The sequence below is a fragment of the Sphaeramia orbicularis genome, chromosome 22 (genome assembly GCF_902148855.1).
Source record: "Sphaeramia orbicularis chromosome 22, fSphaOr1.1, whole genome shotgun sequence".
NCBI classification, from domain to species: Eukaryota; Metazoa; Chordata; class Actinopteri; order Kurtiformes; family Apogonidae; genus Sphaeramia; species Sphaeramia orbicularis.
In genome coordinates, this window is record NC_043978.1 from 37,502,876 (window position 1) to 37,519,800 (window position 16,925).

Sequence of the window (16,925 nt, forward strand, 5' to 3'; positions counted from 1 at the left end):
CACGCTATGCATCACATATATAAATGTAATATAATCTTACTAAATTTCCATATATAAAATATAAGAAGTAAAACAAAAAAGTAGGAAATATATGAAGTGAAAACATACAGTATACAAAGAAGTCTTACAAATACACTGGCATACTGTATATGTCGAGCTCATACAAAATGTATTTTTACTTTATGTTTTGAATAATAATATATTGCTTTTCATGTCACATATTTGGGCCTCACTCTTGATACAGGGACATATAAATTTTTCCATACGAGATTATTGTTTTTACTACACTGTCATCTAAATATTGTTGGGTGAAATTTGCTGTAATTGCTGCAAAAGGCTAGAAAAACAATAGGTCAGGGATGTCAAACTCATTTTAGTTCAGGGGCCACATGAAGCCAAATTTGATCCGAAGTGGGCTGGACCAGTGAAATAATAACATAATGTATAAATAATGTCAACTCCAAACTTTCCTCTATGTTTTAGAGCGAAGCTCTAAAACATATAGCCTCTGCTATAGGTACTCGAGGTGTGGCAAAAAAAAAAAAAAAAGAACAGCATAGTGATATTTATCCTCTGCTGCCTGGTAATAAGGCAAACAACTAAGTTGATTTTTTTTAATTCTTGTTATGTCTGTGAATCTGTTGACAGCATCATACAAAGACAACAGTACAATATTCACATTGCAGGACTTACTTTAATTCACATATTATATATATTCATAGCAATTTATAGTTGTTGATGGGTGAGTTGGGTTCTTCTGGATGTATGAACAAACAGCCTCCATTAAAAGCTTTTTTAATGATAGAGATTATTAAAACATTTATTAGAGGTTTAACACAGCTAAAGCAATCAGACAGTATTTACATAGACACAGAGAGCAGTTTGTCATACAGCGTTGTCATCCAGTTGCCAGTTTGATAAAGCAGCATAGTGATCACTCATCTCTTGTTAGATCTGCAGTGATCCAGCTGTTACAAGAGTCTTAAATCCAGTACTTTGTCTTGTCTGTGTCGAAGTCACACATGTCTTTGTCCCATCTAAGAGGCAAACAAAATTGCAAAACAAAAATATTCTCATTGGAATAATTTGCAGTAGAAAAAAAAAAAAAAGGACTTGTGCTCTTCAACAACTAGAAGTAAAAATCCAGCACCACCTTCACAGGCTGTGCTTTTAGTTTGAAGTGAGTCTTTTTTTGCCCTAGCTGGGCTATTCCTGGTACTGTCTCTCTGTAGATGTGAAGAAGTCTTCGAGTACGTTCCTCAGGTATTCAAATGTAGGCCTGTTCTCTGGGTTTTCATTCCAGCACATAAACATGACATCATACAGGCTATCAGGGCAGTTCTCCGGCTTGGGCATTCTGTATCCCCGATCCAGGTTCTGGATTACCTCTGGGTTGGACATGCCTAGTACACAATATGTAAAATGAAGGAGTGTTAGCAATAAATAAAGTGTTACAGTATAAACACAAAAAGTTACGAGCACAAACACTATGTTTTTATGGGTTATTCTGAGTTGACATTTAAACGTTCCACAAGAAGCAAAGGAACATTACCAGGGTAAGGAATACGTCCATATGTCACTATTTCTGTCAAGAGGATCCCAAATGACCACACATCAGATTTTATGGAAAATGTGCCATAGTTTATCGCTTCTGGGGAAGTCCATTTGATGGGGAACTTTGTACCTATAAATGAAGGACAGAACATGAACATGAACACCTGGTGGAGCTGCTGCACAGAAAAGTAATTCAGATTTATACTTTGTTTTCGTTTTTTTTTTACTTTTCCATTTTGATCATCTCAGAACAACATTGCTTTATACACTGAACTCTGCAATAACCAAACAGATGGAATAACCAACTATGTGCAATAATGGAAAACACCAATGTGAAATTACCATAATCAACAATGTGCAATAACTACTGTACTTACATCTCACTGTCCTCCGCAACTTAACCAGGTATGAATGCATGACTTGACAGAATGAGAGAGGGGCGGTGTGTGTGCCCTTTTTTTTTTTTTTTCCTGTTTAAATATTTTGTGTTGTATATTTCCTTTTTTTCTCAAGAAGTACCATTTCTACAAGCGCATTAGGATTCCATTGTGTATGCTCTGTCTTTACAATATTACAGTTTATATTAAAAATGATTGACTATGCAAATCTAATTGTGTGTGAGGTGACTAAAAAAGTGTATGTGAATGGTTTGTATGGATGCTTTGTGTTATTGTAAAAATATACAGGGAAAAAAGTGTGTCAACAAAGCAAAGGAAACAGAATTAATTTATTTGATTATTAGTTTGTGAAAAGGGGGAGGGAGTCTATAAGTTATACTTTTTCCCACTCTTTTTCGAGCACTGAAAAATTTTGTTTGACCATGTTGTATGGTTCTTAGTTATCTGATGATTCCATGTGCTCGAAATAAAACTAAACTAACTAACAATGACTAAGAGGAATAAAAGGAATCTTCAGTCTTATAATGAAGTCAATGAAAATAATCTGCACAGTTTGTATTAAACCAGGTAGTTAATGTAAGTCATCAGCAGCATCTGTAAGGTCTTTTTTACCTTCTCTGGCTGTGTATTCATTGTCCTCAATCAGTCTTGCAAGTCCAAAGTCGGCGATCTTACAAATTTGTTCATGAGATACCAAAATATTTGCAGCCCGCAAGTCTCGGTGGATGTAATTTTTCTCCTCAATGAAGGACATGCCGTCTGCCACCTGCAGGGGACAGCATATCATCAGAACAAGCCCAAAGTGTGTGTTTAAGTACAACATACATGATTTAAAGCAACTTGTTAAGTATATTTTAGAATTATGCCAGGACTGTGTGTGTGTGTTGGACTGACGGACAGCCAAATGAGGGTGTTTTCCACTTTCCCAGGTCAGTTCCCCTCTCTCACCCTTTACCTCTGTATCCCACCCTGGTACTCCACCCAGGTACAGAGCTGTGCCAACTCAATGCCAGTCCTACTTCCTTAAACTAAAAGCTACTTTAGTCCTGCCTTTGCTTCGCCTCAGAAATGTTTCCAGCCGCTGTGTTTCTGAGAAATCGAATGTTACAAGTCATTTCCACACGGGCAGACCTTTACAGGAAAATTATACACCATACCTAATGCTTGAATAAATTTATGTTTTATGTATTTCATTCAAGATATGACAGTTCCTGCAGAATTGGCCACCCACAGTTTCTAAGCAGCGGTATCATCAGATAAATGTGTCTTTGTGTGCTTTTGAATATCTTGCATTTTGCTGGGTCAGAGGTTCATATTTCAGACTGAAGAATCTGGCACAGAGGTGTCACTGGCCTGGGGTCTCGTCAGAAGCCTGAGATGTACATTGTTTGTGTATTTCATAAACTTCTGCCGTGGCCATGACAACACATTCAGGAAACTTAACACCTCTTTTCTTTCAATCACTTTGAAAGCTGTGGGGGTGAATCAAAAGTGTTCAAACATTATTTTACATTGATTTAGGCAGGTATTTTATTTTCCTCTATGTAGTTACCATTAAATCAGAAATCTGAAGTTCTTTTCTTGACAGACCTATGTAGATTTTAAGCACAAAGCTTAAAGACGGAGTCTCCAATATTGTGGCAAGAACAGGGTCATTAATCACTTAAATTTTATGATGGTAAGAGTTCCTTTCACCACAAATGCTATCAGTGCATGACGGCTGGTTTGGAGGCATCTTTCTATGAAATTTGCCCACAAAGCTCCTTATAAAGTCAGCTCCTCTGTGGGAAACTCAAAGGCGTCTGAGAGGATTTGCATACCCAGACTGAAGAATCTTTTGCCTTTTGTATATTTCGTACCTTCAGTTTTCTTTTCTTCCTGTGGTTTTATTTTCCATACCCACACCCACAATACATGCAAGTTGAATTTCTCTTAGTGACATTTACCAAGCCTATGTCTATCTCTTGAAAAAAATCTTGAAAAAAGAGTTATGCACTAAAACTTAGTTTGCAGCCTGTTTTTTTTTTTTTTTTTTTTAAGTTACATGGTATCATCAAATGATGGTTATCATTTTTGGTTGACAGCGCACTTGAGCTGAGTTGAATTTACATGGAAAACCAATAGTTTCAGGTTTCGTCACCATGTTCTTGTAGCGTAGTTTGCAACTTTGTCAGTACTTGCAAAAATTAGTGTTATAAGACATGCTGATCTATTTGGCTGTGGTACACACCAGAAGGAAGACACACACCCTGATCTTTTGTAGTTTTCACTGTAAGCCTTAATACAAGAGTTGTAATGAGGAGGGTGCTGGCAGAATATGAAATGAAATTATAAATGAAAGGGAATCTGGGATACAGACTGAAATGAAAGAAGAGATAAGAGCTCAGGTACAAAAGAAAAAAGTGATGTCTTGCCTGAGATGACATGTCTATCAGTGTGGTCATGGGCAGATTGCTTCCCTGTGTCGTTTTTAGGTAATCCACAAGGCTACCTGTAAGAAAAGACATTATGTTAAAGTGCATTAGAACAATTATTAATGTTATCTGGACAGGAAAAGTAATATCAGCTGAAAAATGAATTCCTCCAGAGGATTAATGGCTACATATTTCCTTGGTTAAAAATACCATGATTCCCCAAATACATAAATAAACACAGCTGGACCAGAAGAGCGGCTCAAATCGGGGAACATAACTCTGTGAGGAAGTACACCGAGCATCAGTCAAGATGATGCATAGTATGTAACAACAGACAGCACGTCCTGAGACTTTCTGTTGTGTTTGATTAGCGCAGAACAATACCTCTGCACACCGGCCAACCAAGTAAAACCAAAGGAAATACTTTAGGAGGAATGACTGGGCCAGGAAAGAGGAGGCATTTGCTCCTCTGCTTTAAGTCCGGAAGACTGCTTTTGAAGTCTGAGAGCCAAAGCAGAGCTCTTTGTCAAGGTCACAAAGGGAAACTGGAATGACACGCCTGTTATTTTCCATCTTTGTTGTCTTCGATAATAAAAAAAGGGACAGATTGAAAAGACGAGGACTCCGAGCCATCCTTTCTCTTGACAACAGAAGCAGTGATTGTGTCCTGTCCACACGTGGAAGTCAGACAAAGAGACAGCCTCATGTAGGGCCACTGTTGGAGGTTTACAGGCCACTCATAGAAGACCATACAAAGACACAGCATTCAGTACAACTGTAGGGCTGTCGCTGCATTTGTGACAGCATCTCTTTATGCATTTTGTTACTGCATTCTTATTTCAGAGAGGGAAAGAATCGCAAACACTTTTGGAGGTTAAAATGAAAAACTGGATGAATTTAGGAGATAGTTACCTTTACAGCAAATATCTTAACCCATAAAGACCCATTGCTAATTTTGTGGCAGTTCCCAAATGATTTTTTCTTTCTATTTAACCTATATTAATTGAGTTGTATTTTGCATTTTTCACCGTAAATTATGTATTTTCTTATATTTAATTTCCTATACTTAATGAGATGCTCATGAAAACTTAGTAAATTCTAAGTTTATTATATTAAAACAGAGAAAGCTGAACAAAAAGCAACTTTTTCAGCAAATATTTCATTAACTGAAAGTAAAAACAAGCGTCTCCAACCACTGTCATTTGTCAAACTCCGTGGGTTTTACTGGTGAATCAGTGTTGTAGAAGAATATGTTGCTTCCACGTTCACTACAGAGCCTCTGAACATCCAAATGGGTCATATCTGATGACCATGAAAATGTATTTTACACCAATTATCTACATGTATTGATAGGATTAGCGAATCAACAGGTATTAAACATACTAGATCAGCAGATGGTTTCAGCTGGGTTTTTATAGTTTAAATACAGGATGTATCTTATTTTATTGCTCTTCTTTTTTATTAGTGCAGTCATTTTATATCTACAGTCATGTTAAGAGGAAACGTGAAAGCAGAAGATCCAGTTCCAGGACACTGAACAAACTGTTAGTGTCAAAATGATGTTTGTTCACGGCCATATAATTTGCCAATATTTATCTCCAGTACAGGAGGTTTTGCATGTGTCTACAGGAGCGTCTGCGTCTGTGGGTACATGTGCGTTTTTCAGACACTGGAACGCAGCCAGGCATCATCAGGGGTGTCGCTGAACAATAACCTGGTGAATCACCCTCTCCTATTTTAACACCCCTCCCCTCAGACTGGCCAGGACACTTCCTTTCTGTGAGTAAACACCAGAGCCCCGTCTCAATGGGGCCCGGAAAGCAAGTGAAAGTTCATGTTTGCGTTGAAACATTTTAGCACAGAGCAGCGAATACACCAGGATCATGTGGAGAAGCTGAAAATAGCCGATCAGAAGGCGGAGCAAGTTGCTCAGGGAGGCTCACACAGCTGTTTTTGTGATGAATACAGCGTGTAATTGAATTCATTTTTATCTCCTAGCTTATCAAATACAAATAAATAAGAAGGCAGCTGTGATCAAAAGGTGTTCACCCAATTCAACAGAATCACTGATGTGGAAATCCTATGAGTCACAAAAAGGGTGAAGCGTACAGGGCAGCCCAGTCTTGTGCTCCAGTGTGTGTTTCTGTTCGATAACAGATCAGCATGTTTGATCCTGAAGGTCTATGACACAGTGCTGACTATAAAACACTGTCTTTGTGTTACCTTCAGGCACAGCGCTTACTTAACCCGACGGCACTGTCTTTTGTGTTTAAGATGGGAGATTAAGGAAGTCTGATTCACTTTGTTCATTTCAGACAGGTTAAGACATATTTTAGTTGACTGAAATTAAACAAGCCAATGTGATTACAGAGGGATTTCTTGATCATTTATCTTCAAATTTCATGGAAATACCCAATGACCCAGTTTTATTTTCACTTTGATCATGTCACTGCAGATAGCTCTTATTATCTTACTAGTGAAAAGCATTTACGTACCATTTTCCATGTACTCTGTTACAATACAGATGGGCTCCTGGCTAACCACAGCAAAGAGACGGACAAGGCGAGGATGCTGCAGGTTCTTCATCATGTTAGCCTCTGCCAGGAAAGCTTCCACTGACATTGTACCCATCTTCAGATTCTTGATGGCCACCTTTCGGTCATTGTTGTAGACACCTGAAAACACACATGTAAGTTTAACTGAGTTCACCTTATGTATGAATAAATGTATTATATGTCACATAATGATTGAAGACAGCTTTAATCTTGGCTTGTATATCTTGAATTCCATGTAAACTGTTTCACATGACACTCACTCGGAGCGGATCTCATTACAGCTTTGAACACTCCCATATATCATCCCAAACAAATTCACAACCAACCAGTTCTATAATAAACACTGAACATCCTGCACGATGCATGAAAGATATAGTGCTAGGAACAAATTATATTTCTATTCAAAGAATGCCCCCATTTGTTCACCCCGCAATGGGATTTTTCTCACTGTCGGGATGTTGTCATACATTTTCTATTAAGTAACATACATAAACATGTCACAGCAAATGACGCTCACTTACATTTTCAAGCCAAAGTTTGGACAAGGATAGAGAAACAAACACAGTGCCCAATGCCACATGTCACATTCAGATAGATGTTGTATATAGAAAGTGGCTGAGGAATGAGGATAAGTCCCATGGTTGGCACTGTTTGGATCAAGGGTGGTTTGTTTGGCATGTTGAATTATCCTGGCAGATGAAGATGGAAAATAGAGGGGAAAGTACAACCCCCATCTCCTTCATCTGAATAATAAGGGGTTGCATCACAGATAACTGATGTATACAAAATATTATGGTTCCTTGTTGTTTGCTTACTTCATAATCACATTAAACATTCATGCAAGTATTGTTGAGACAAATAATCCCATCCACATGTTTACTGCAAAGGTGGACTCATGTAGCCTGATTGATGTCACATAACAATGTTAATGCCTCACATCATTCTCTGCTTAACCAGCTCAAGCAAGCCTACAATTAAGACTGTGTTAGGGAAACTCTTTTGCGTGCTCTGCAGAAAATCCGCGGCCTTCCTGGCATCCACAAAGCCAAGTCCACAATTAGATAAACAACAACTAAATGTGATGCTTCAGAGTATGAATTACTGTATTCACGATGTACACTGTGAAAATTCAATATGCTCTGCTGCGTTCATTGCCACATACTATCTATAGATGTGTACTATTTATCTTGTCAGCCCTCAGCCTCTCTCCACACTCACCCATCCAGACTTCTCCGAACTGGCCAGCTCCAAGCCTACGCTCCATCTTTAGAGACTCACGTGGAATCTCCCATTCATCCTGCCACCAGGGTTTCTGTGGCGCCCTAGACTGGCACGGCTTCACCAGCTTTGTACACAAACCGTCTGAATCGCCTGAATGACAGAAAGAATCTGGTGTAAAAACAGAGATGCCACAAATTTCCATTGTTATTGGTGTGATGAATCCCTATGAAGGCTATACGTACGTGAGTGATGCTGGACAAGCTCCTTCAGGGAATTAAAGGATATCTTGGCGGTGATGTAGAAACCACCATTGTCCATCTTGCGTATCCTGTAGTGCTTGACACCCTCACCTGTGTTGTGGTCCAAGTCTCTCACTGATAAAGAGTATGAACCTGGAGGAAAGAAGAGGCATAATCGAATGATAAATGGGGCATATATATATATATTTAGTATTTGAAGAACAAAAATCAAAAGTAATTTCAAAATTTAATGCAATATGCACTTAAACATGATTAAATCCAGTGGTGGAATGTACAAACACAAACTCAATACTGTATTTAAGTACTCCTACTCTACTACATCTCAGAGGAAAATATTGTACTTTATATTCCACTACAATTATTTTACCATTATACACTTTTGCCCACAAAGTTGGAATAAGATATTCCTTACCTCTTCTCATGAAATGATTGTGACAATGTGATTTATTCTTGATAGATAAAGTGTCACTGGGAATCAGAATGTAATCACTACATCTAATCAAATGTGATTACTGACTATAAACTGCGTGTAAATAGGAATAAAAAAGTAATGCGTCTGAAAACATTTATCTGTAGCAGTGTTTGTCATTGGTTTTTTTGTTTGTTTGTTTTTTTGCATAGAAAAGCATATGGTACACTTCTAAGAAACAATAGATAGATAGATAGATAGATAGATAGATAGATAGATAGATAGATAGATAGATAGATAGATAGATAGATAGATAGATAGATAGATAGATAGATAGATAGATAGATAGATAGATAGATAGATAGATAGATAGATAGATAGATAGATAGATAGATAGATAGATAGATAGATAGATAGATAGATAGTGCCTGCATGATCTCATTTTGTATTTCCCCATGTGTTGTACAATGTTAAATTTAAGCATGATTAATTACAGGAAACATTCAGGTGTGTTGCTTAGTAACCAGAGTGTGAAACTGAACCTGATTGATCAAGTGTGTGTGAGTCACAATGCTACAGGATGAAGAGGCTCAGCTCACCTGGGGTTGTCTCGCTCTCTCGGATCAGGAAAGATCCCTGTGTGTTCCCAGGAGCGAGCAGGAGCCTCATGGCATCATTTCTAGAAATGTTCTTAAAGAACCACCTGCAGTACAAACACACAGTAAGCTTCACAGTGCAAGCTAACCACTTCCCTTCTCTCAGGGGCACGGCATGCTTTTATGAGATGGTGTTGAGGTTGAGTGACATGGTGATGAGAGCGGTATCATCATGTTTCCTGTATGACGTACGGTTCTGTCTCCACTGTGTTCATTGCGACAAAGTTGTATGGGATGTAGCCTCTCTGGCCTGTGGTGAGAGACTCTGCCAAATACCACTCTGGATCATCCCTGCAGTCAGAAGAGACAACAATAACATCATGAGAGAGTTCACATATCTGTAAAGCCTCGCAGCAGTCTAGACTGTTAATGAGATCAATGATACTATCCGAAAGTGGTTTCATCAGCCCCCACTGGCAAGTGTTTCTCAGCTGTGTAAAGGAATAACGCTTAGTAGGTGGGGAACATCTTGTCTTACATATCAACTATTGACAGACGGGAGAACAGAGACTCACTGCAGGCTTTTTATTCTTTGTTACGTTGTGTAAATGTTTGATGTTTAGCATAGGAATGTTTGCTGCCAAGATCAAATTTAGTCATAATAAATTCACTCCAAGTGACTTCACAGGAACACAAAATAAAAACGAATCAGCCATGTTAAGATTGAATTTCTCACTCCCATATGCAATTATGTATAAAACTGCTATTAAATAGCACAAAGATTAAAAAAAAAAAAAAAAAAATCCAATTTATCTTCCCTGTTAATGTAATATTTAATCACCGTGGGTCTGGAAGTCCAACATATACAGTGTTGTATTCATGTTTGGGTGATAAAATCAGTGTATTTATGGCTGTTTACCGTAAACTGTAGTTTTTTAGCTGGCGGGGTCAATTTGAGGAATTTAAGCTCGCTTTTTTGCAAATTTCAGAGACAAGACAGACACAACATGTAGCAAAGGCCTCAGCAGTAAAACAGCTAGGAATGTTGGGAGTGCCTGGTTTATAGATGCTTGTATATGGGATCACAGGTCTGAATCCTGTCTCTTATTTGTAGAGCTGTTTTACCGATACTAAACATAGTTGGCACATATATGCAGGTGGCCTGACACTAAAAAAGAAGTTTCACCTGCTTTTGAGGTAAACAACAACAGTGTAAAATGTGTTAGTGTCTTTACCCAAGAGTACTGTCTGTTCATTGGTGACTTACTTGTTGATGATTTTGAGTTTTTCTCCCTTCTCAAAGCCCAGATCGCCATCATGGTTGGGTTCGTAGCTGTATATGGCCATTACAAGGTTGTCTGCATAAGGATTAGATATATGAAACAAATAGTTAAACTACAGACATTATGCCCGATGACAGACAAGAAAACTTTGTGTTGTGTGCTCTTTTCAATTTCATAACCCAATTAACAAATTACCCCAAAGCCTTCTCAAAATTCTTTAATCTTTATCTGCAGGTGTAAATACATGCTCAACCTAATGTAAGATTTATGTTGATCTGGGGATACATAGTTTTATTTCTATAGAAACTCACAAAGGCCTGACCCAGATTTACAAAAACATACATTTTCTTATGCATGAAAGAGTATTACACAGGATGAAGACATGAAGCCACGAATCCTTCATGTCGAATTAGTCATGTCTTAAATGTACTCTGCATTTGGCAAAGTAAAAGTGTTAAATGGAATTAAATATATTATCTGTCTATGACCATCGCAACTGAAATATAATATAGTATATATCAGATATTTTAAACCACAGGAAGATTTTACATGTAATCTTCTCATCGCTATAATAAAAATAAGGGAAGAACAAACCGACAACATAGGAAATAATTTGGCTTCTGTTTAACTACACACACAAATGACAGCTTCTCACAGTTATGTAAGCCGTCAAACTGTCTGGATCCTAAACACAAGCAGAATATCCATGTTCTTATTTATAAAAAGTATCACATATGATGAAGATATGTGACACAAGTGGTTGTAAAGCCCTGCATGTCGGATGTCTCATGTCTTAAACGCATTCCACAGGTTGAATAAAAATTTAAAGAAATTTTCCAATAAATAAGCGGCGTGGAAATGGAAATAAGGGATTATAGACATAATCTTCTCAGTATTGTGTTAAAAATGAGGGAACTACAAAATATCACACTGGAAATAGAAAATGGTGTATGGGCCAAATACAGTTGCGGAAAAAAATATTAGACAATGCTTGTTTTCTTCAATTTCTTGTTCATTTTAATGCCTGGTACAACTAAAGGTACATTTGTTTAGACAAATATAATAACAACAAAAATAGCTCATAATAGATTGGTTTCAGAGCGGATATCTATCCATTTTCCATGGTTTTCTTGATAATAATCAAAATCACTGAAATTCTTACATCAATAGCTATGGCATTGTACTGACAAAAACAGTGCTTTCAGGCATTCCATGTTTTCTTTTCTGTCTGTTTTAGTCACATGATACATACAGGAGTTAGTACTTGATTGCATAACCATTGTTTCTGATGACTTTTGATAGTCTAATAATTTTTTTTCTGCTACTGCATGAAGCAATACCTTCATCATTTACAAGAATTAGTAAATGGATGACTTAGTAAAAAGGAAAATGAAAGTGCTCAAATGAGAGAATTAAATTTAAATAGAACTAAAGGGAACATTAACATTCAATCATATATTAACTTATATTAAATTAAAACCTGATTTTATTTATCAAATATTGTCCTGCTTCTATAGATTGATCGATATCATAGTATATATTTTCTGTCTGCTGTCATATTTACAGAAAAAAAAAACAAACAGTACACTCAACCCACCCTTATTTTTTAATCAAAATGAAAGTCCAGGACACACACAACAGGGTGTTTTATATTATGATTTGTCGTGGACTATAGTGACTCAAAGTACAAACAAGATACACACACAAAAAAATGAACTGTGTCTTGTTACCTGATAAAGGAGACATAGGAGGGGTATTCTGTGATGGGTATGGAATCAGCTGATCTGTGTACTGGAGAGAGGACACAGGAGAAGACATGAAAATACATATGCTAACAGCACATATGGCAGTCACTGTAAAAGCTGTTGACTGTTTTTTGTTTTTTTTGTTTGGTTTTTTTTGCGACCAGACTCTATGTCTCGTGGTATTACCACACACAGGTTGTTTTGTCCTTTCCATCTAATCAGCTGGAAAATCTACGGAAACCAACAACACTGAGGGAATAATTACTCTTCCATTTAACTTCACACACAAATAACTACTTCCCTCACAGTTATGTAAGTCATCAGCCATTTTTGGACTCTAAACACAAACAACTCAGACCTCCTTCTCCTCAAAGTTCACACCTTTCCACTGGTGTTGCACTCAATTTAAGATGTCCTAAAAGGGGTCAATCTACCACAAGAACCAAATATATTCACAATATGGCCACTTACACACAGTGACACCCACATTCACAAACAGCTATAAACAAGTAAAAACATCAACCATGTAAGGTTTTTAAGATAAATGAATAGATTTTCCTTTTTATATTTAAAGTGGACATTGTGTATTGCAGTGCAAAGACAGTTTTGATGGGTATGGACTCCAGGAAGAACAGCGATGGCCTAAACCAAAGCTAATGTAGATCCAAATAAATGAAAATGAAATTGATACTTACTGGATTGGATGACTGGGGAGGGATCGGACAGTTGCAGTGTTCACAGATTTCATCCAAGTTCTCGATCCAGTCGCTGTCTGAATAGTCCGAACTGCAGTTACATCCCATTGTTTCTGTAGTTAGAAAGTTCCGGTTATTATTTTTAGCAGTTTTGTCAATGTTTAGGCAAAATCTTTAATGCACACTGTTGCCCATAAAGTTGGAAAAATTTTGTTTTTCTTTTTTATTCCTATTTATACACATCAGTAATCACCTTTGAGCAGATGTAATTCATAGTTACACTTTATCTGTCAAGAATAAATCACATTTTCACAATCATTTCATGAAAAGAGGTAAAATATTTTATTCCGACTTTATGAGCAACAGTATATAAATATCTGAAAAAGTAAAAATTAATACTGAATATTAAAAACTGCCTGTATTTATCTGTTTGCTTTTTAATGTGGACCATGAGTCTGAAATAAAGCTTTTCTATCTACCTAATATTAAATTTATCTGAAATGTACGAGCGAGGAGTGGCCTCTTGCAATAAATGTTTCTTAATCTAATTCAACATATTTTATTTCATTAATGTTAGGCTTTTTTAGCGACTGAGTCAAACGGTGCAATAAAGGGCAGTTGTTCTGGATTTGATACGTAAAAAACATGAAAAATGTCTCTTGAAGGTTGTTTTGATTGATAGTGAAGGAGGCCTTTCACTCAAAATGGTGGCTAGGTTGTGAATGTTTAACACCTTCGAAAGCTTTTATTTTCGACCCACTTCGAGCACCATAAACATCATGTACTTCTTAATATTGTAATGTGTTGCCAGTGGGTTTTATTTCTTTGGTCTTAGTGAGACTTAATGGCCTGAGTCTAATTCAGCAGCCACAGTGAATAGGAGACCTGATAAAAATGTACAAATGTTGATCCTGTTTAATCCAGCGTCTGCACGTGCTTTGTATTGTGGTTTACACTGGTGCAAATGTACAAACTGGCTTTCTCAGGCTCACTTGGTTCCCATTGGACCACTCATGTATCAGGGTCAGTGGGCTAATCACAGCAGCCGCCTGTCCCAAAGGCCGAGAGCCGTGAGAAAAATCTGAGGTGATCTGACCCGGCAGTAACAACCCACCACTGTATTTCGGCCTCGCAGAACAAATCACAGGAGGATTATCGGGGTACCAAGTTTTTCCTCTCTTTTCAACTTTTTTTTTTTTATATCGTTATCAGCACTCCTACGTGTATGACTAGCACTCAGAGTCACATAAACAAAGTCAGCATTTTCCATTGAGGGTCTCCCCTTTTCTTTTTACGATCTGCAGCTGAAATCCTTAATAAACAAATACTGTTTACAAAGTGTGATGGGAATATGGGGGAAAGTGAGGTCAGTGCTAATAGATTAGGTTTAATTTGCTGTAATTACCCATGGAGACAAATAAAGTAGGATATATTCTCAGAAATGGGTGAGAACCATGAATGAAGAAACATATTAACAAGGAAAGGAAATAAAGCATTTATAAAAGTCTACTGTTAACGAAGAATAAGAATTCTTACCAAGCTGTCTTTACTGGCATTAACTCCCTCATTTAAACATTTCTTTGTCACAAGTATGAGCGTACAATGCACACAATATCTATATTTTCTGTTGACTTTGTTGGAAAAATAATGAAAACAGTTGTCAGTGGAGATTTTTGTTGTTATGTTTGCTGTATTTTTCTTTCCTAACCCATAAAGACCCAAACAACCACTGGTGACCAAAATCATTTACCAATATAAAATGTTTAATAACTTCTGATGCATTAAACATATCAATACATGTAAATAATTGGTGTAAAATACAATTTGTCATCTTTTCACGGTCATTAGATGTGACCCATTTGGACGTTCAGAGGCTCCGTAGTGAACTTGGAAACACCGTCATCTTCTACTACATTTAATCACCAGTAAAATCCATACAGTTGGATCAGTGACAGTGGATGGAGACACTTGGTTTATGTTCAGTTAATGATACATTTTGTTGAAAAAGTCACATTTTCTTCATTTTTCTCTGTTTCTGATATTATGACAATTAACTTTAATCTAAATTTTTATGAAAATATACATGATCAGTCAATTAAATCTGGGAAAATACCTGATTTGTATCAAAGAAACGCAAAATACAGAAGATAATATCATAAATTAAGTTAATAAATGGTGATAAATTGCTTAAGAAAGCTTACACTGGGTCTTTCTGGGCTAATCATTTCAGTGAGTCACTGTGTGTCTGAATGTGTGTTAATTGTGACCTTCATGAAACAGCAAAAGACAAAATCAAACCTCTACATGTGTTATATCTACATGTGGATATGGTTTTAAGACTTCATCTTTCAGAATACATTATATGATAAAAATATGAAGCCGTCCTCCAAAGTCTTCTGGTTTACTTAGTGAAATTAGAAAACTCATAAAGATATTTTACTATCTTTCGTAGTCACACGTCTGTCTACTCTGTTTTAATAGAATCACAAGTTTGATACTCACCTCTTAAAATATGAAACGTCTTCGCCTTAAGCACCCAGTATTATCAGATCTGTTCCGCCATAGACTTTTAAAAAATGTTGAATTTTAATTTTGTAAAAGAGTAAATGAGTTTTCACAACTGGAGCTTGGGTGTGACGATGTCATCATCCGCTTCTCTTATAACTCATTGCTACGGGTGTTGATGTACGTCCGCACTCGCACACAAAAACACACACTCTGGAGGAGTAGAGGTGAGCGACCCAGTGTGTTTCCTGTCGTTGAAAGGTTGAGGGTTGCTCTACAGGCTTCTAACAGGTGCTTACCATGCAGCTGTGTGTTAGTTAGCAGGGGGAACGTTATAGGCTCCATGATAAGGGGGTCAGGACAGCACCTTTCCCAAAGTGGAAGACCTGAATGTTCCAATACAGTTAAAAAGCCAGACTACAAGACAATGGAGAGGTTCAGGTGTGTGTGTGTGTTTTTTATTGTGTGTTTTGCATCTGTATACCACTGATCTGTAAGATGAGGTTAAGTTTAGGTTCAACATCAGTGTGTGGTAGTGATTCAGTGTCGCTCAAAAGAAAGACTACATGCAAAACCAGACTCAGAGAGGAGGCCATGTGCTCATGTACAAGCAAACGACTCATCATTTGTCACTGGATCAATGTGATTATTTAACATATAAAGCAATTAAGCCCTATTTTAGTCGATTATGGTCAGTTGTGAAGTCTGTAGAGGTGAAAGGCTTCAGGCCAGTGTATTTCAATCAACAATCTTTTTTTAGTCAGACATGTGGTTAGTATCTGTCCTGTTTGTGGTCAGTGGACATTTTAAAAATAGACTTTTACAACTTAGAAGGATGACAAAAACAAAAATAGCCTCAATATGTGGATGTCTCTGTCTACCCAGATGTTAATTCATCCAGAGTCCTTTGTCAAATTAGCTGCCCCACAATAAACCCTGAGAAGAGACATGAATTAACATGTCTTCCTGACTGCTAACATGCACCAAACCCATACAATAGCGTTTTTCTACCTTTCAGACAAATCTGCTGTGGACCACATATCTTCTCTTGTGGTGAACGGCTGCTGCAACAGAGCATGCACTGACAGGAAGTCAGTCCAAACATCACAGGAAGCACACAGACATATGTGCTAAGACTGCCACAGCACAGAATAAGTCTCACTCGCTATGTGTAACCACCTAAGTTCACTCTTTTTCCATTAAAACATATAACTGCGAGACTCTAGCTGTGGAGAGCTCACATAATGTGAAACAGTTTAACTTTTTAATATATTTATAATGACATTTACA

At 37.2% G+C, this 16,925-nt stretch overlaps 1 protein-coding gene across 1 annotated transcript; it reads right to left on the reverse strand.

Annotated features, from left to right (window-relative positions):
- Nucleotides 1–1,187: 1,187 nt before the first annotated feature.
- On the reverse strand, nt 1,188–15,844 carry lck (LCK proto-oncogene, Src family tyrosine kinase). Its single transcript, XM_030126238.1, has 13 exons — nt 15,633–15,844; nt 13,131–13,243; nt 12,421–12,481; nt 10,675–10,765; nt 9,660–9,758; nt 9,411–9,514; nt 8,385–8,534; nt 8,140–8,292; nt 6,862–7,041; nt 4,367–4,443; nt 2,565–2,718; nt 1,553–1,684; nt 1,188–1,403 (listed from the first exon to the last, which is right to left on the reverse strand). The coding sequence occupies exons 2-13, from the start codon at nt 13,236–13,238 to the stop codon at nt 1,207–1,209; spliced, it is 1,506 nt and encodes a 501-aa protein (XP_029982098.1). The 5' UTR covers nt 13,239–13,243; nt 15,633–15,844; the 3' UTR covers nt 1,188–1,206.
- Between the last annotated feature and the right edge of the window lie 1,081 nt (nt 15,845–16,925).